General features: G+C 46.0%; 2 protein-coding genes across 10 annotated transcripts in view; one reads left to right on the forward strand and one right to left on the reverse strand.

Moving 5' to 3' along the window:
- LOC135920128 (protein tweety-like) overlaps positions 1–19,223 on the forward strand; it is a 39,391-nt gene extending 20,168 nt beyond the window's left edge. The window contains exons 9-16 of one of the 9 annotated variants that reach the window (XM_065454208.1): positions 150–205; positions 1,916–2,008; positions 5,834–5,973; positions 6,348–6,449; positions 8,100–8,180; positions 11,491–11,557; positions 15,695–15,813; positions 16,024–19,223. In XM_065454208.1, the coding sequence (XP_065310280.1) occupies positions 150–205; positions 1,916–2,008; positions 5,834–5,973; positions 6,348–6,449; positions 8,100–8,180; positions 11,491–11,557; positions 15,695–15,813; positions 16,024–16,042 (677 nt within the window). In that variant the 3' untranslated portion in view covers positions 16,043–19,223. Of the gene's footprint in view, positions 1–149; positions 206–1,915; positions 2,009–5,833; positions 5,974–6,347; positions 6,450–8,099; positions 8,181–11,490; positions 11,558–15,694; positions 15,814–15,960 lie in introns of those variants that run through there. The other 8 variants (XM_065454210.1, XM_065454211.1, XM_065454212.1 and 5 more) reach the window with 8 other exon arrangements.
- LOC139049054 (tigger transposable element-derived protein 6-like) lies at positions 3,302–5,209 on the reverse strand. The gene has a single exon (XM_070524216.1). It carries the CDS (start codon positions 4,987–4,989, stop codon positions 3,331–3,333), a length of 1,659 nt encoding a protein of 552 aa, XP_070380317.1. The 5' UTR covers positions 4,990–5,209; the 3' UTR covers positions 3,302–3,330.
- Positions 19,224–19,764: the final 541 nt, after the last annotated feature.

Here is a 19,764-nt window from a genome sequence, read left to right on the forward strand (position 1 = left end):
TACCACGCAATGTTTTGCCTTGAAATGGCTTTGATAGCAGGTCGGCTGCTCGCCTTTCTGCTGTCATGTTGATTGTAGCTGTGCTGTGAGGCATCAATTAAATTTTTTTTTCTCATGCTTTTTTGTTTGTCTTTTTTCTCTCGTTCCAGCTGTGCTCAACTACTACCTTCACTGCAGGGATGACTCCTCCAGTCCATTTGTAGAGGTGAGGGTTTTGTGGCGGGAGCTGTAAGGCAAGAGACTGCCAGGCAGCAGGCCATCTTGTTGGCCCTAGGGTGGATAAGTTTGTTACGGAAGTGGACGTGTAGGCTGCAAAGTGTATAGTATCTATCAAAATAGTGTTGCCTCTCATACATACTTCTTTGTGCAGGAAAATAAACCAGTCTGTCCTTGTCATTGCAGTACCAATTTACAGCAATATTTACGTATATGTATGCTACTGTATGAAACGTGTGCAAGGGCCAGACTATTTCTTTCCAGATTCCAGGGTCAATTTCCAGGGTGGGGCCCATACGTTATCTGTAAAAAAAAGATGTTTCTTTTGTTCTTTTTCAAGCAGAAACAATTTGCCAATTCGCAAGTGAAAGATATTTATTGCTAGCTCCTATCATCCACTCTCCGTAGTCACTCGCCAATTCCTGACTTCAAGCTGGTGCCATGCTTCGGTGTAGGCTCACCCCAGAAGAAGTTGCATTCGGCACCGTCCAAACTGTTTAAAATTTCAGTTGCGGTGAAAGTTCGAGATGCAATGTCTGCGAACGCAGAATTCCACGCAGACAGGATCCTGTCAAGCACAGTCGTCAGCTGTGCCCTTTTCAGCCGCCTGGTCGCTGCCGCTTGCCATACAATCTGAATAATGCCTTCGGAACTCAGCTTTAAACGGTCGGTCTATGCTGACGTCCAGTAGTTGCAGCATGCCTGTGAGGCCACCCAGAATAACGGCCACGACTGTGGCCATGGCACAGCTGTCCCGTAAGCCGTCAAGTGACTGCAGAAGCTGTCCAAGACGGAGGGCGACTGTTTGGCCAACATAGCACCTGGACGGTTGTTGGCAAAACAGTCGACGGCACAGCTTGTGCGGGTGCACGCATTTTGAAGGCTATTCGCAGGTGGGCAGTGAAAAGTGTGAGCACGGCCGTTACGTGAATTTTCTTTTTTCGAATATTTTCTCCTGGAAAACAAAGTGCAACCCATACACGCACATGGCCCTTATGTGGGTTTATACATTACATGTTTGTCTATGCTGTGTATGTGAGGTAGATGTTATACTATAAAGTTGCTGAAACCAGGTCTTGTGCTCTTGATTGAATTATTCGCAAAATTTGTACAATTGCAATGCAAAAACAACAATTGTGAAGTATTTCATTCACAGCATACGCCTTTTATCCTAAATCTTCTCAGACATTTAAAAAGTGCAAAACAATATTAGTGCGAAACAGTCTGAAAGTGACGTAATTTCACTGGTGCCGCTTTTACAGGCCGTGCAATGGCACCTGTGCGATGCTATTGGAGGCCCTACATGGCGTGTCAAGACTTATAATCATGCCAGAAATTTTGCTGCAACAGCATATAACTAGCATACTGGCCAAACAGGATGAGCGCAACATTAAACCTTGCTATTTCTGTCACTGCTTCACCCTTTGGGTGAAACTGCAGCCCCCCCCCCCCCGCTTTTTTTTTTTACTTAGAAATGAGCCATCGCCACATCTAAAGAGTTACTTTCTGAACTTTCTTTCATATCGTCTCAGGCTTACCATAGTAATAGAGCATCTATTCATCATTCTCACTCAAATTAACCCTTTCACTCGCTCGTGTCATGTCAGTACGACTTTATCATTTGTGCATGAACTGAACATTTGCCCCCCTTTGCTTCCAGATGCTCTTTAGTTTGACTCACGTGCTTGTTCTCCTACAGCCACTCAGAGAGGCGCGGGCAGCTGTCGATGGCGTGCAGACTCTCATGGCACCAATGACACAAGTGGCAGACCGCTACTTTCCCCGCAAGGAGGTGGGTGTGCCTACACGTGTGCATACATGTACAGTCCTCCGCACTTCTGTCTAAGAGCGCTGAACCGGTGCTCTGCAACGTAAGGAAATCGAGGTCTTTGCATTGCTTGCTTGTTTGGGTGACAATGCATGCGAAGAGCAGAAGCCACAAGAATGCCCAGGCACCGCAATATGCAGCCTGGCACCTTGGACCTAGCGGCTGTTGCGTTATTACTCTTTCGTTGGCTTGCGGTAGAGTGCTTGAGCACTCCAGACAGATGTGTGGACGTCTTGCACTATATTGGCATAAATTCAAACACAATTGAGCAGAAAATGGTTGAAATGTGTCCTTGTGTTTCTAGATTCGCTTGCATTTGTAATGGTGACTTGATTCGAGTTTCAAAACGTGCATTTGAAACTGCGCCATGCTTAGAAACTGGCTAGAGAGTGTACTTACATGTCGCACTCCTACGTAATTATGTGTAACAGGTGTTCTGATCAGTTTTACTCTTATTGGTTGCCTATACTCGCAAAATACCTGAAACTCAGTAGGTGTTGTGAGTGAAGTACACAAGGATAAGAATCGGTTACAATGACTACTGAATCTATTGATGGGCTTAATTCAGTTTATGCTGATAAGACATGCTCTGTGGAACAAGTGCATCTTTTTTAAGGGGAGGTCATTTCTCGCAGTGAAGCTCTGTCTGAGGTTCAACAGCAGAGTGGTTCCTGTTCGAAAGAATGGAGAGTAAGGAAGGATAGGGGATGTATTGCGCTTGTAACTGCCTCTCTAGTGCAAGGAACCCTTGACAGCATCATACAAGTAGGAACGAGAAGCAGAATGAGGCACAGGTCGATGACCCTGTGTCGGTACTGCTACTTGCCAGGCATTTTATTAACAGAGGTTGTGCAATGCTGTCACCATATTTTTGTACATATATAACTCGCCCCTACCTATAACCCGCAAAACCAGTTCGAATGAGAGAAAAAGGAATTTGTGTATATTTAAGTAGTGCGAATAAACTGTACACATCTGCGTTTCAAATTTCAAAGTAGCTGGCCTGGCACAATTGTTGACACAATGCAAAACCTATGAAATAAAAAAAAAGTTGCTTGTATGTTCAGTCACCACCACTCTCACTGTTTGTCTCTCATTCATGGCAGAGCAAAAGTTGCCTCTAGGTGCGGCTTCACGACAACGCACAGTGCATTGCCACGTACAGTTGAATCCTGCTATAACGAAATTCACGGTGCACGAAAAAAAATTCGTTCTCGCGGAACTTCGTTATCGCAAAAATTTGACGTGAAACGCAGAAAGAATTGCCCAAGCAGCAGCAAAGGCGTTTAATGCCAAAAATCTGTAAGCTTGGTTTGCTTACGCTTCACGGCGAGCAACGCCGTCACGCGATTTTCGCACTCGGTCAGCAAACCCATTGCAACATCGTCGTCTCGGACAGCAACGAAATTCCTGATGACATCAAAAGCGTCCATCACCTGTACGGCGGTTGCCGCAGCCGGCGCTTCCTGTACGTCGTCGTCTTCTTCATCGGAAGAGTCCTTATCATTCCGGGCAGCTTTTATGATCTGCTCATCACTCACATCTTCGTGAACAACAACACAAGCGTCAGCGCCGATGTATTCGTCGAGCTCGAGATTAGGCGGCACGGTTCCTATTTCTCCCAGCGTTTTCCAGGCGGCCGCGATCCCCGGAGCCGGTGACGCCTCTTCGTCGTCGTCTGTAACGCCTGGTGTTAGGCCAGCAGAGTGTACGGGTCGACCTTCGGCAAATCCGGCGTGCCTGAAACAGTTCACAATTACTGAGCGCCCCAGTGTGCTCCAGGCAGCAGACATAATCTGCAGTGCCACGTACAAGTCCACCTTCGTGTCTCGGCCGGTTTCAGTGTTAAAAAGCAGCCGCTGAATTAACCTCCCGCGGTAAGCGCGCTTCAGGCTAAGAATCACGCCCTGATCGAGAGGCTGTAAGACAGACGTGCAATTGGGAGGGAAAAACCTCAGCTCCGTGTTAGTGAGCTTGACTTCGTCGGAGTGATGCGCTGAACAATTGTCCAAAAGCAAGCAAACTTTACGGCCCTGCCGCTTCATGTCGCGGTCGAATGCCATCATCCACTCGGTGAAAATAGCGCGGGTCATCCATGACTTGTTGTTCGCCTTGTACTGCACAGGTAGGCTACGAGTTCCCTTAAAACAGCGCGGCTTGGCACTTTTGCCTATGACTAACGGCGGACGCTTGTCCGAGCCATCCATGTTTGTGCAAAGCAGCACTGTGATGCGTTTTTTGCTGTGTTTGCCGCCGTGACAGCGCTGCCCCTTGAAGTCGAGCGTCCTAGCCGGCAACATCTCGTAGAATAGCCCGGTCTCGTCGGCGTTGTAAATGTCTGCAGGCGCGAAGTTGCTTAAAATTCCGGCCATGTTACTCGCCTTCCAAGCAGCTGCTCCGTCCACGTCTGCTGACATTGACTCGCCGCACAACACTTTTCCAACGATGTTATGGCGGGCCTTGAAACGGTTTAGCCAGCCAATGCTGGCTTTAAAATCATCAATGCCAAGTAGGCATGCATAGTTCAAGGCTTTCTCCTGGACGATGCTTCCGGACAGGGGGACGTTGCTGGCTCGTGCTTCCACAAACCACGCATGCACTGCTTTGTCCAACTCTTCATGGAGGGGCCGCGTCACCTTTTTGTGCTTCGAGGATGTGCCTGAAGCAAGTGCCATTCTCACGCTGTCCTTATTGCCTAGAATCGTTGACAGCGAACTTGCAGGAATTCCGAAGTCTTCAGCAATTGCCGCTTTCTTCCTTCCGCTTTCTGCTTGGGCGATTATTTGAGCTTTTTGCTCAAGGGAAAGAGTTTTGCGTTTTTTCACTTGCGTTGCCATCGTGTCCTGCGGATGAAAACTCGTCGTTGTCGAAGAGAAAGGCAGCGAGTGAACAACGCGACCACGACACAAAGCCAAAATGGCGGAACTGCAATCACGTGATTTCATGCTTAATGTGGCTTTGGATTTGACTTGGACTTCTCGCCAATAAAACTAGTTTCGGTTTCGATTTTGAACGCGAAAATTTCGTTGAAGCGGAAACGCTCTGCAAAAATGGTTCGTTGTGCAGAGAAATTTAGGCCATTAATTCTTATAGGATACTCGCGGGGAATAAAAAATTATTCGTTGTCGCGGAAATTTCGTTGTGGCGGTATTCGTTGTGGCGGGATTCAACTGTAGCGATGCCCTAAGGCAAACTATTGCATTGCATTTATTTCAGATTGTTATATGCGCAAAGATACGCAATGCTGAATCTGCTAGCCACACACGCTCAGCACAAGAATATCATAAGCAGATCACGGAAAGCAGCACGCATTCTTCTATTAATTGTGAAATCTCATTTCGAAGTATACTTCCCGGCCGCGGCAGCCGAATTTCAATGGGGCGAAATGCGAAAACACTATGTACTTAGATTTAGGTGCACATTAAAGAAGCCCAGGTGGTCCAAATTTCCGGAGTCCTCCACTACGGCGTGCCTCATAATCAGATAGTGGTTTCGGCACGTAAAAAACTCAGAATTTCAATTTTTTTATGAAAACGGTGATTCAGCCAAATCTGATGGTACAGCCAACCTAATTTACAGCAAACTGGTAGTAATTGTCGAAAGTTACGAGCTGACATAGTAGCCAGGCAAGCTATAAACCACCATTTCCTTTCCTTTGCGCCTGAACCTCCTTTGTCGATAAACTGCCGTGGAATTTTCATAACTACGGTCAGGGGGGGAAACCTAGAAGAATCGGAAAATTTGAAGATTCCCTTCTTGTATAGACACGTCGTTGCTTGTTGCCACCAGGTGCACTCACTGCTGGGTCAGCTGGGCCAGGAACTCAACGGCAGCCAGAACGCGCTTGGGATGCTCGGCCTTCTGCTTGACTGCCGCCCGCTCAACCGCAAATACCGGCGCGCCATGGACGCCACCTGCACCGGCCTTCTGTGAGTGTTGTGAGCTCGCCTCTTCTGTTGTTTTCCTTCCTTCTGTTTAGTGCCTAGATAGTTAGCGCGACTAAAGGCGGCGGGGCGTGAAAAGTTATAGAGGCAGCGTAGACGAGTGGCAGGCCCCGAGTTTTCCTTGTGAACATTGAAAACCAGGTTTTTCCAAACCAGGTGAATGCTGTCAATTTGTGTGTTGCTATCAAAGATGATAAAAACACAAGGCATGCATGCATGCCTGTTTTATAGAGAGGGCTGTCCACAAAAGTTGGCCCTTGGTCATGGGCGGCATGATTGGCAGCTCTGCTGCCCGGTGTCCTTATGAAAAGTACTGCCTCTGCTCAAATGAAGCGCGAGTACTTTTTTCTTGTCTGCAGGGAGGGGACAGCCTTCATGCTGGCTTCTGCCTTCGGGGGCGGACTGCTGTTTACAGTGCTTATCTGGGTGGCCTCTCACACCTGGATTCACATTCGACAGAGGTGAGCGCTGCATAGCCACGAAGTGCGAACGACAGCAGTGACAAGTTTAAGGCTTCACCGGTGCATATCTTGTCAAGCACAATGTAAAGCACTGGAATGATCGCGTGGGATGGTTTAGAAGATGCGAGTCGGTGTCATCCGCATTCAGTTTTCCGCGCCTTTTATGTTCTGCCTGCGTCTAACAGTACACGGCATGTGAGAGGCGCGCGAGAAGATCAGTGAAGGTGGGCAGGTCTGCAGAAGATGTATGGAAAGAACAGAGACTCATAGATAACGAAAAAGGAGGGAAGTTAAAAAAAAAATGTATGCAGTGCGAGGTTCACTTGGTTATTTAGGAATTTATGTTAAGGTCATATGTCGAGAATGTGTGTTCATGCAGTGTTTGTTAATAGCCACAAAAAACAAGTCGACACTTTGATGCTTCGAAAAGAATCTATCTGAAGTTCCCTTTGTTCGGAGCTTTGTTTACTAAGCAACCAGCAAAAGTGTCTCGGGGAACCACGGTGAGCTTGTTTTTGTGACTTACATTATTCAGCCTCTTCTCGATTGTGTTTTCTTTTTCCCTCTAATTTGTTTGAAAAGGTTCTAATTTCATCCCTTACTGCTACCCCATTGGCATTTCTTTAAATGCCACTTTCGGTGTTTCTCCCTTGCCTGCTTTTCTCACTGTGTAAAACTTCAATACTTAATTTTCTTGCTGTTATCCCACCATGGCACATTTTCTTGCCTCCTGAAACCTTGCTGTCGTTGTCTAGCAAAGCATTGTTATTTCTGCCTGTTTCACAAAGCTGTTGAAGGCAGTTACCATTTAAATACAGGCAGCGCAGTGTACGTCACTGTTTAATTTGTGAAGCAAGCACATGCTTTTTGTTTGTAGAAATGTATCAATTGGTCGTCATCTTGTAAAATGAGCCTGCACTAAAGCAAAAGATAGTGCCTTACCTTCAGCACGGTTTATCCTTAGTTCACTCCTTTGTATTATTTATGAGCGGGAGCTTGTGAAGCCGCAGGGAACCCAAAACTTGGCCTCAAGTCTTAATCCTTTCTGGTCCTGTGTAGGAATCGTAATGCTTTGTGAGGAATGCCCAACATGAGAAAGGAACGAGAGCTGAAACCAACCTGAGGAATCTGAGTGCTGGCAACTCTAATCACATAATTTATGAAGACCTAGTGCTGCAGATCATTGGTTCTCTCTGAAATTTAGAAAATGTCCAAGAATTACCTTATGCCGAGATTAGGTGTTTGAACTACATCTTTGAAGCCAGCCACCTAAAGCACGTAAAATACCTTAAGCGTGGCAAGGAAACAATGTTTGAATGATTCGTACCCATTCATTATGCACTTATGATTGAAATTTAGAACATTGAAGCTCCACAAGCTCCCCGCAGCATACTGAATTTGTGGCAGACAGTTGCTGCACATAGTGAAAAAACTGCTTCAGGAATTCCATTCCTGCTTTTCTCATTCTGACCGTCAGTCAGTAGCACCGAATATTAGTTTCTTACTTCGAAAGTACAATCGGACCAGAAAGGGCTAAATTTGTCACTGATAATTTCTTGGCTGGGGTTTTCGAGGGTTGGAAGCGACGCGTGCGTGCCTGTGTCTGTGTGTTTGTGTGGGTGCCCCAGTGCGGGGCCGGCTGATGCGCAGGCGGCCGCGAGATACCGTGGACGAGGAGGACCCTTTCCTGCCCCCCTCCGCGGTGGGTGCGCCTCGACGCAGCCGCGACACGTACGCGACCCACCTTCCCGTGCCCTCTATCTCTTTTCTCACTCCCTCCGCCGCCATTCCCAAGCACTCGCTGCTCTCACCACGCTCTTGTGTTTTTGTGTGTGTCCTGTTGAAAACCTTTCATCACGCTTGGTGATCCCCCGCACCCTGCTTGCCTGCCTGCCTGACTGTCTCTGTCTCGGGCGCACCCCGGTCAAAATAACGCTGACGGGAAGTGGTCTGACTCGCTCACGCTAGCTGCGGCACTGACACGTGTACTGCCTTTGCTGGGAGTATAGTCCCCTCCCCCCCTCCCCTTCCCCCAAATCTGTAGTGTCTGCTACGGAAGTTTACGGAACACGGAGACCACGAAGGAATGAAACTTTCCTGCAGCAAACGTGTATGAATTCTGGAACCAGGAAGTGCAGCCTGCATTCCTGCACAAATACTGAATTGTTCCTCTTGTGGTTTACCGAGCTGTGCGAAAGCTTCTTTCTAAGGGTACAGTGTTCCAGCGACTTTTGCGACTGAGCATATCTGGAATCACTCATGGATGCAGGTGCCACAGATTCGTATTTGTCTGTGATAGTGTAAGGAACTGGGTGAATGGAAATTTGTTCATAGTATTACACGTATGATTAAAAAAAAATGAAGAAATGTGGATGAAAAGTAGAACCAACGCGAATATCAAGCACGAGGTCGCATGATCAAATCACAGCCACGGCAGCCACATTTCAGTTGGGGGCAAAATGCAAAAAAAAAAAACGCCTGTGTGTACCCAAATGGTCGAAAATAATTCAGAGCCCTTACTATGGCATGTCTCATAACCAGATGGTGGTTTTGCATGCAAGACCTGAGAATTTAATTTGAATTTTTGATGTTTGTCTGTCTCACGGTGTAGTTACCCAACTGAAGCACCTGCTTTTGAGAAATTTGAATGCATCCTCAGGCTGTAGTGAGTAAGGTGACCACTGATTTGCTTTTGTCTGTGCAGTTAAGCCTAACTTCGTCCTACTTACTGGCTGCAATGCTTTTGGGAGTTAGAATTTTTCAATGCGGCCTTCTTTTACTTGTCAAAGTAAATCGGGAAAGATGTCTGTTGGTTTAGACTGTGCACTTACTGTCTTGTACAGTTAGCCCATAGAATACAGGCTGCTTTAAACATGTTGGCAAAAGCAGCATGAAGATAACGAATGTGAACTCATAGTGGATGAATGTTATTCATCTACTGATGTCATGAGGGGTTGCACTGTGCTTTTGAATTTTTTTTTATGCCAGTTCAATTCTGTGTGAGTGAAGAGAGATTAAAGTGCAAAGTGCGTCTGCACTAACACTTTCTCATTATTGAGTTCACTTTATAATGAGCATTCTAACGTTTGTGAATGAGGCAGGAAAAATTGCTGAATTTCAACGATTTGTTATTGGAGAAAGCTAATTAGGTGCATGCAGGTGCACTAGTATATCTCTTCTGTTTTTTGTAGATTTAGGACTTTACTGCAGTTATCATGTAGCTGTCATTGCAGGGCTGATACAAAGACAGCAAACTGCTTATCTGAAGCAACTTGTGTAACATGTGTAATTAAAGTATGATTAGATATCTGAAAAATGTCATGGATATGCATTGTGCAAATGGTGTGGGTGATATGTATGCCATGAACAACATAAAGAGTTAGGTATTAGAGTTTGTGGAGCGGTTACTCTTCATGAACACTTCAAAAGCTTGAAAGTGTCAGGTGAGAAGCTTTCTGTAAGGTACCTAGAAGCTTAGAATTGAGTTGGCATAATGAATTTACTACAGGAATGGAAGTACCTTGTGTGTTTAAAATTGTAGCTCATGGGGAATGGAGAAGGGTGTTGGATCTGTCAGTACTATATAGGAAAAAAGGGAACAAAATAATTGGCGAATTCCTGCAGACAGAGCATTCCTCGCACGCCTGTGACCACAAGTGATTCCAGATATGATGTCAATGTTTTGTTTCAGTGTTGTGTTCTGATTTCATTTTTGTTTCTTGTGTTTGTTTAGCAGCAGAGCTTGGTTTGGTTGGCTGACTTCTAACACTAACGCTCATTGCACCGGTATTGGTAATGCAAAGTTGCTCACTGTTTAACACCTGCTTATCTTTACGCTGGGTTGTGCTGTGTCATCTGTGATGCTATAATTATAGCATCATTGTCAGATTGTCATTGTGATTATATATAATCACAAAAAAACAGGAGCTTATGCATTTGTTCTGCTTGAATGCGGTGTAACAAGGGTTAGACATTGCTTTTGTCTTGTGAATTGGATTGCCTGCTTGAGCTTATGCAATGCCAATGACATCTTTGTAAATTGAGCAGTGATGAGAGTACTAAATGTGGCCTTGTTGTTTGCAAATACGAGTAACTATTGTGTAAAAAATATTGTGTTTGCACTACTCCAGCTAAAAATGCAGTGGCTGTGTTCAACTAATGCAGCTGAAGACTTAGTTTCAGTAAGCTCCTAAAAAAAGAAATAAGTTGAACTGGGGCACAGATGTTTGGTTTACTTGGGCAGCTCTCCAGACCTTTTATACCGTACAGTAAGAGCTTGTTAATTTGACCCTCATTGATCCCAAAAAGAGGGGATGTTTGATTGCATGTCAGTTAGTTTAGACAAGCCTCAAAGGCAAGTAAGCGGCGAAGTCATTACGATAAGAAAGTGAGTACAGATATCGTTGTGATAAGCAAGCGAGCGCAGATATCATTTATGGTAATAGCAGAGAATAAGGCAGAACTGGTGCTTACGTCAAAGCGACATTACCTTACCACTAAGTTCCCTGTACCACATCACTACCATGCAGCCAGTGTATTCGTTCATAAACTAACTTCCAATTCAGTCCAGCCCAGTATGTAATACCCATTCTAAGGCTCTGTATGTCGCGAATGTGTGAAGAACAATGGCAGTTAATTTTGCCCATGACTTGCGTGAAGTGTCACTCACTATTCTTGTGCTGTATTACTCCATTAAGTTCTCGCAGATTAAATTAAACGGAACCCTACAATTGCGTGCCATTGAGGTGGGAGTTGAACGCAATTTTAGCCATCCTGTAAGCATAAAATGAAAAGGCAGCACAGTACTCTTGAGGCTTATTTCTCAAAGTCAGCCGCAGAAAAGCATGCTCTGTTTTTGTTCTGTCCCAGAGGGCTATCTTGTGAAACTTTGTCGCACAAATTTTGTCTGCGTGGCGCAGCTGTCAGGTCTGCACACTCTCGTGGCTATCCGTTGGTGCGTTGGCGGCCTTTCGAAGGCCTTTTTTTTTTTTCTTCCTCTGTCTGTTCCCTCCCCGTTGCCTCTCGTGGCAACACCCCGTAGGAATGGACGTACCGCAAGCCGTGAAGAGCAAGCATTTCTGCAAGCCAGGTACACACCGCCCCCAACGGTAAGCAACACCAGAACTTCTCTCATAGTGTCATAGGTAGGGCTTATCCGTTTCGACAGATTCTTTAGCTCGGTGCTTACATCTAGCTTATCCTTGATTATACATTTGCTTTTAAACTCTCCTGAATCCCCAGAGTGTAGCATGGTGTGCAGCACATGAAAGTGCTCTGCAGTTAGACTGGCCTTGATATAGACCCTATTCCTCGTACGCCAGCGCGCTTTGCCGTGCTGTGCATTTGCCCACCTAATGACGACGCCATTCATTGTTCAAGTGAATAGCGAACAGTAGAACCGCCTTTTGTGCATCTATGCCAGTACGCTGCCAGCGGTATGTGAACGGTTTCTTGCTATCAGTGATGCCCACGAAAAATTGTTTGGCAGCTGTTAGAACCCAAATAGTGTCCCTGGTACTTGTGGTCACATATTAGCCTTTAATATTAGGCCTATTTATGTTATGCATATTCATGCATATTCATATGCAAAGGCCTAATATGCATATTCATGCATATTAGGCCTTTTCAGCTAAGCAGGTTGCCTTGACGGCAGCTGGCAGTCCTCTAGATGTACAGGCGCCGACAAAAGTGGTATACTCCACGCAGTCCATGCAGCGGGAGCCAGAGCAGCGGCACACTGCATCATGACGCCATCTACACGCGGCATCTGGGATCGAGACAGCTAATGGGTGCCCTTTATTATCGGCAGACATGATCCCAGATGCTGCCTGTAGATGGCGCTGCGATGCAGTTTGCCGTTGCTCCGGCTCCCGCTGCGTGGAGTATACCACTTTTGTCGGCGCCTGTACCGGGCAGATGTGGCAGGCAGCCCTTTTATAATGCATAAGGCATAGTCGCATTTAATTCCTTGCCCAGAAATTGCATGCGCTAACCCATAACTGTGTGGCGAAGGCCTCTCTCTTCACTAATGGAACCTAACACCTTCTGGCTGTTTGTGAAAGCCCAAATCCCATGACAAGTTTTTCTTATTCACTGTGACATCTTGGTTGAAACACTGTGTGTTGCCGTTAACAATGCAACTCGCACATACAGGTGTGGCCAGAACAATACTGAGCACAGGAACAATCGTCAACTTACGAGCGCCAGCTCGGAATTCCCGAGCACAATCTTTGTCAAAATAAACACAGCCATTGCACGCAGTTAATTTGGCTGGGTGCTCTGCTCCTGGTTTGGGCAGAGCGGGCAAGCCACATAGGTAGTGAGTCGACAACAAGGTGCACCTGAGCGTGACAGAGCATCTGGCAGCATCCCCTAAACAGGAGTGGTATTCTTATTAGCTGTCACTAGGCTGTCACTAACACAAGGATTGAAGGGAAGATAGGGGTAGATGCAGAATGTCCGGGCACATTACTAGATGGTGCCAGTCATATCTAGCTAGTGTCAATGGACAATGCACCAGCTCGACTCAGCCGATGTTCGGGCACTTCGTATTGTCCTGGCTCCACCTGTAAGTTAGCTTTGGCTAGGAATCAATGTCACGCTGTTCTGGTACTGCCATCGCTACTGAAAAAAATTTCTACGCATTCTTGCAATTCCGCATGTTTTGTGTATTAGTCATACGGAGCTGTGGAATCGACACGGTGTCCGTGTCATTCTAACTTTAACAATACGGAGACGGCGAATTGTGAGATGCGTACAGAAGCTTTTCAGTAGTTATCCACAACTGCTCGTAACCATTTTTGGTGTGCCAGTAAGTGCATCTTGTGCCTTGTGATGTAGTCCTTCCTGCACGTCTCGTTTCTTTTGGAGACGCATGCTTGACTTAGTTGCAGCCTTGGGTTTTGCTGCTGGATCGGTCCCCATAATGATGGATTGGGGTTACTTATTGCCCCCTATGACTTGCATATTTGAAATGCCTTGGAGTGTTGTAACCTGCATGGTGTCACAACTGCACCTTAGTGTGTCATGGTTGCCATTGGTTATTGCAGTAGGTTGTTTTAATTATGAACTAGTGCACAAAATGGGGAAGTGGGATAGCAAGAATTTACTTGCGTCTATTGGTTGCTTTGGAATCTAAGCTTGTGAAAGAGTATGTAAGTGATGAGATGAAATGTATATCAAGCAATTTAACATGTGTGCGCATCTTCTTTAAATACTGGACCTCACTTTATTTGTATGGACAAAATTTTCCGTTCACGCTGTAACTGGATTGCATTTTAAAAGCATAGCAGAATTTTATGTTCACACTTTGGCCTGTCAGTTTCAGGTATGAATTAAAGTGCCATTGTGGCTGTAACTAGACTTTTCTAGAGCGATGAAAAACTTGGGATGTGCATATGCCATTTTAACGCTTCTCACTATTTGGCAGGCCTTAGTAGCCATTTCTTGGGAGTGTCTTTTACCTTTCATTTCCCATTTTTTGAAGCCTGCCGTGTACTTATACACTTTGATAGTCAAGGAAGGAGCCTATAAAACTAAGCAGGGACAATGTGTGCAGTCAGAAACGAATGACGGAAGTTGAAAGCCAGTGACAGTTTTTCATCATACTCAGTCAGGAGCTGGCATTACTAGTTGGAACATGACGCACTGGGTTGCAGTACGACACTTCATGGTAACTGCATGATGTTCGAGCTGTTTGAACTGTTCTCATTAGGGCTGCTTTAATTTTACAGCCATAAGTCCCCCGAGTGCAACATCACCATTTCTTGCTGCATTAAGAAATCCGTGTGCTGCGTAGCACATTTCTCACCTGCGAAATTATGTCTTTGCATCTTTGCAACTTTGCAGCAGCAGGAATTTTCTATGACTGGAACAACATGCGCAGTGTTGCCCCAATATTTGCACTTTGGTCTTTGACACCATAAAGTGAACAGCAAAAAAAAAATTTAAAAGCTCAAGAATCCAAAGAACGACTGCATGGTGATGGTTAAAAAAAAAAAACGTAATTGCTTTTTTATAAAAAACTAAGCACAGCTGTTCAAGTAAGATTCAGGGAAGTGAACTGTTGGTGGAACACAGGGATAGGGCTCGGGTGTTTGAAGTGCCGTTGCACTACAATGCTAGCTTGTTGAATTTGTTTAACAGCTCCTCAACATTGCAGTAAGGTTTCACTGTCCCCAAACTACCCTGTTATGCCACTTTTGCTTATTCAATCATCAACTTGCATAACTTTCCAAGAACGGGATGGGAAAATCTTGAAACATGTTTGATGCAAGAAATAGCTCAGCCTCAGCATCACTCGGCGTAACTTGAGGAATCTAGTAAGCGAAAATAAGTTGATGCTGCCCTTACGCCTTTTCAGGCATTTCCTAGTAGCTAAAAAGGAAAAGAACTTGCACAATCCTTACAAATTGTGTGGTTCATGTTATCTTGTTGGACAGACTTTATTGGAAAACATAAACCATAATGTAATAGCTGAGGAATCATGCATTACACTTAACTTACTGTGGCCAAAGTTATTAGCAGTTCATTGTATAGCTTAGTAAAGAACAAAACATGGGTGTGCAAGAAACATTTGATCCATCATATTAATAGTCGTACCACGAACTGCATCCACAAAGTGTTCAACTGATTCCAACAGGTTCTAACACGCAGCAGCCATGTTTCTAATGTGTCTGATGGCGTTGGCATACGTAATAGCCATAATAACCATAATGTAATAGCTGAGGAATCATGCATTACACTTAACTTACTGTGGCCAAAGTTATTAGCAGTTCATTGTGTAGCTTAGTAAAGCACAAAACATGGGTGTGCAAGAAACATTTGATCCATCATATTAATAGTCGTACCACGAACTGCATCCACAAAGTGTTCAACTGATTCCAACAGGTTCTAACACGCAGCAGCCATGTTTCTCATGTGTCTGATGGCGTTGGCATACGTACAGTTCTGGCTTTGGCTCCGAATGTGCAAAATTTAGTGCTCATGTCCTTCTTCCATGTAAATTGTAAAATGTAAATTTGGGCTTCCAGTGAGCATCAAAAGCAAATGGCAGATCTTCTGTTACCTCGTCCGCTCCTGTGGTAACTGCACATGTGTTTAAACTTAGAAGTTCAGTTATTATGACGGCAAAGTTGCACTCTGTGGGGTTGGCATGTATAAGATGGAGCAGCCCCTGTGACGGTCAGTCCACTAGAGCCTGTCACCCGCCCCTCTCCTCCTGCGTTCCTCAAATGTTTGACCAGGCCAGCATGCGGCCCGTGGCCTCGGACTCGGGGGAACCGTTGTTGGCGTCCAGGGGTGGCAACACACGCCGGGGCGTCACGCCGGAGCGAGCCCTGTCGTTCTCTTTTGTTTCCTTTGCGTGAGTGTCTCGACTCCCCGCATGATTTTTCTTTTTTGCGTTTTCCTTTTTTTCTCTCTCTCCCACATCCCATTTCCCCCCTGCCCCTCATCCCGGCCATATTTTGGTGGGCATCTCGCCCTGGTCCTACTCCTCCGGGCTGGGCAGTACCACCAGGCGTTGCAGTCTCGGCGAGCGTACCCGACGTGAAAAACCTTGTTGCTGTTTCAGCACCACGACGGCGACCTGACGTGCGCCACAAAGTTCTGAGAGGGGGAGAAACAGAGACTTGTGACTCCGGCAATGAGAAGACGTTGAAAACCCACCTTCTTTCCCTCATTCTTGTACCTTCTCCATCATTTGACTGCACATCCGCACAAGTGTGTTGACCTCACCCGACCAGAGATTCCCTTTTTTTTTTCATCATCCAACATGCTACAGAGAACCTTAGTAGAGCTCCTCCATCTTCCTGCTTTTTTTTGTGTCCCCTGTACCCGTCTGATCATGTGCCGGTTGCTTTCTCATCTGCTTTCCCACGCTGGAACACGAGTGCATCTGCTGGGGATTCGGTGACAAGAGCAGCTTGGTGTCGTTCAGAAGTTACTGCGAAATGCTTTTGTTGAAGAATATGTTTGAAGATGCGTTGCAGCGAGCCCTGAACTGCTGCTTCACTAAGAAGTGCTGCTTTCAGCCTGTCTGCAGTGTTTTTGAATACACGGCAAGGTGTATTGAGTTTAGAAGGCATCTGGATGTAGTGCACCATCCCAAGCAGTGATCTTTCTTTAAATGAACCAATTGACAGGGCTTGAGGAAGTTTCATCTTCAAATATTTGATGGTGACTGCTGGTTCTCATTACAGAATGTTTGCATGGTCAGATTCAAGGTGCCACGTATCTGCCAAAGTTCTTTGTAAGTTAGCAAGTCGTGGGTGTGACTTGAGACGCAAGATGAAAGGACAGATCAAAGGTAGCATGAGTAGACAAAGACAGTGGGGCAACGCCGTGACCCCCTCCCTTGCAAACATTCTTGCAAAGATGCCAAATGAATTTCAGACTTGACTCAAGAGACAGTCAGTACAAAGTCCTCTGCCGATGTTTAATTGACTTCACTGAGCCTGTTGAATTCGCCAAAGCTCGACACAAGCAGTGACGCCGCAACAAAGGAAGTTTGTACTCAAGTATGTAGTTTGCTTACGTGCGGTGCACGTCTTTGTATCGAGTTACACGACCCACCATGGCCGATTCCTGCCAGAATGGCTTGCACAAGGGGCAAGTGTTTTTGCTGGCAGTCTGCGTGGAATCAACAGAAGAGTTGGGGACGACTGTTCAAGCCACTCAACATGGGCGAGACGATGTGAGCAAGCTGCGGAGTGATGTTGCAACCAGCATAGTGCAATCCCGAGTTATCTTTGCTGCTTCTGCAATGCAAGCCAGCGGCGCCATGTCGCACCGCCAGACTGCTTCAGAACACCATCACCTGCTTCACCGAAAGCTGCGCACAAGTGTTTCCACGGATTGTCAGACAGCTTGGAGTAAGAAGGAAAACACAATTTCTGCATGGAGTTGTGTGTAAGGCGTGCCCTAGCATGTCCGTCACTGTCTTTACGAAAAGCTGCACAGAAAAGGCTTCGGAGAGTTGGTCAGGTGGGGTAGGGGTGCTGCAAGGGGGGTCATGACAATGGCTCGACCCTGGCACCGTAGTCAGTTGCAGATTCTCTCATGCTGGATTCGTGGGGAAGTTTCACGGCGCCCTAGATCACCTCGTGGAATTACGATGGTCACTTGCACGGAGAAATTGCTGCAAAGGGTTGGTCATGCCACTTGATGTTGTGCAACTTGTGATGCAACCTGATGCGGTTGTGCAACTTGATGCGGTGGTCATCTCCCTTGGTGCCCCTCTTTGCCTGCAGCCACAAACATTCCTCGACCCATAGCAGGCCGGTGGTGTTCCTCATTTCTCTTTTTCCCCTCAAGGAGCCCAGCTAGTCAGCAGAAACCCTGGGGTCGTAAACGACTCTTTTCGGGCACCCATCGTCCTTCACCCGAAAAGTGCCAGTCGGCGTCGTATGCCGGTTGTGACTGCCACCGTGATGTCACCGCACGCATTTGTTTGTTTGTACGCATTGCTTTTGCCTTTTTTTTTTCTCTCGCTGCCGAGAATCTCGCGCTCCGACTTGCGGGCGCGTGCATCCACCAATGCTCAACTTGTGTACAGCTCTGCCACCTAGGCGCGGATCTCTTTGTGGGAGGCTTTCTTTTTATTGTGCATATGGATAGCCTAGATAGACATGCTTAAGCTTTCACAGTCGCAAAGTTTGTTTTGTGTTCACTTGCTCAGGTCAGAAATCACTGAATGGATCAACATGAAAAAATAGATTACGGATGTGTGCAAGGCTTGTTGTGAAATGTTAGTTTCCACGGTACTGTCTTGTGCTCCTTAGTAATGCTTTGCAACGTGCATTGCTTTGGCAGAAAACAATGCTAGCGCAAGTGTAGCACACACGTTACCATACGTTTGGCTCCTTGAACGTTGGACCGAAAGCGAATGATTTGGTCATCTGTGCTGGAAATGTCTTATCAAAAGAATGCTTTAAAAGAGAAGGGAAGGTCTGGCTCTCCAGTTCAGAATTATTGAAATTCTCAGCTATCTCGTTTTGTTGCGTATTATCCCTGCTATTATTCAAGCTTGTGAATTGTATTTGTGGAGTGAATGACTGTATTGTCGGTGTAGCTGTGCATTCGCAATACGCAAGCATTTTAACTTGATTAGGTTTGAAGCCGGGCATCGCCTGCTTTACTCGTTAAAGGGTGATGCCCATCTTTTGCACACTAAGAGTGCAAACACAGATGCGTCCTAGTATGAAACAACCAAGATATTAAAAAAATTTGTCGTCTTGACAATCGATTCTCACATTGAGCAACATCCCGATTGCTGTGGACCAAATCATCATATACACGCACATACACCCCAGCACAACTTCTTTCACATTCCTGCGATTGGTGCATGAATGCCTGCCACTTTTTATCAGCGTAAGGCGCTGTCTTAAAGAATATTTTTAGAATGTGATTTCGTGACGTAACGCGTCGGCAAGAAACCATCTGGACCAACTGCTTTAGTCATTCCAGGTGTTTTGTTTTCTCGTGTGCAGGGAATCGTTGCATTCCAGTATTTTATATTGAATGGTCACACTGCATTTATGAAGCACGCATCTGAAATGTGTGTAAATAGGTTGCGTTTCTTTCATTTCAAGCCTCCCTAGAGAGATCCGTGAGCTGCTGTGCCCACATTTCACATTCTCGGGCGTGTCCCGGGTTTGTCGTCATTGCTGTACGTAGTATGTGTCGTTAAGTGTGCGCTGCGCTGTTTTTGGCGAAGTGCAACTGACACATCTCTTTTTGTTGTCTGTGTGTGCAATGTGTGTACATCACAAAGGAGAGAAGAAAAAAAAAGCTTTGTTAATACTTTCCTTTATTTTCGCTGAAAGACTGCAGAAGCAACTTCATAGCTATCGAAAACCAAAGATGTATTGTTCTCGAAGCTTCTGGGTCTTCTCAGCCAGCCATGCATTTGGATTCTCGGAGTGCCCTGGAACCAACATGTCTGCTGCCAATGCCGTGTTCATTTTTTAACCGCGAACAATTTTGGCAAAACACGGAAATCTGTGAAGCACTGTGTTAACTCGCTGGGAGGCAGCTGTGCGCTAGGTGTGCACGAAATAGCTGCGAGTGTCGGGCTTTGAACTCAAGCAGCAGTTCTGGCTGTACATACGTTTTTAGCCGTCACATCACGCTTTCAGCGAAATTTTACCTCCACATTCAGTCGACAGTGGCAGGAACTGGGGACGTATTCTGAAACGTTCGCCGCGGCGAACTTTTCGCACTGGCCACGCCTCCGCCGTAGCGGCGCGCGCTGAATGGCTGCTTTGACAAAACCGGAAATTCAGCTGGCGCAAGTGAATTTCCGGTTTTGTCA

The sequence above is a fragment of the Dermacentor albipictus genome, chromosome 8 (assembly GCF_038994185.2).
Source record: "Dermacentor albipictus isolate Rhodes 1998 colony chromosome 8, USDA_Dalb.pri_finalv2, whole genome shotgun sequence".
Classification (NCBI taxonomy): domain Eukaryota; kingdom Metazoa; phylum Arthropoda; class Arachnida; order Ixodida; family Ixodidae; genus Dermacentor; species Dermacentor albipictus.

Coding starts and splice junctions, on each gene's coding strand:
- LOC139049054 (XM_070524216.1), bottom strand. CDS start 4,989: ATGAAATCACGTGATTGCAGTTCCGCCATTTTGGCTTTGTGTCGTGGT.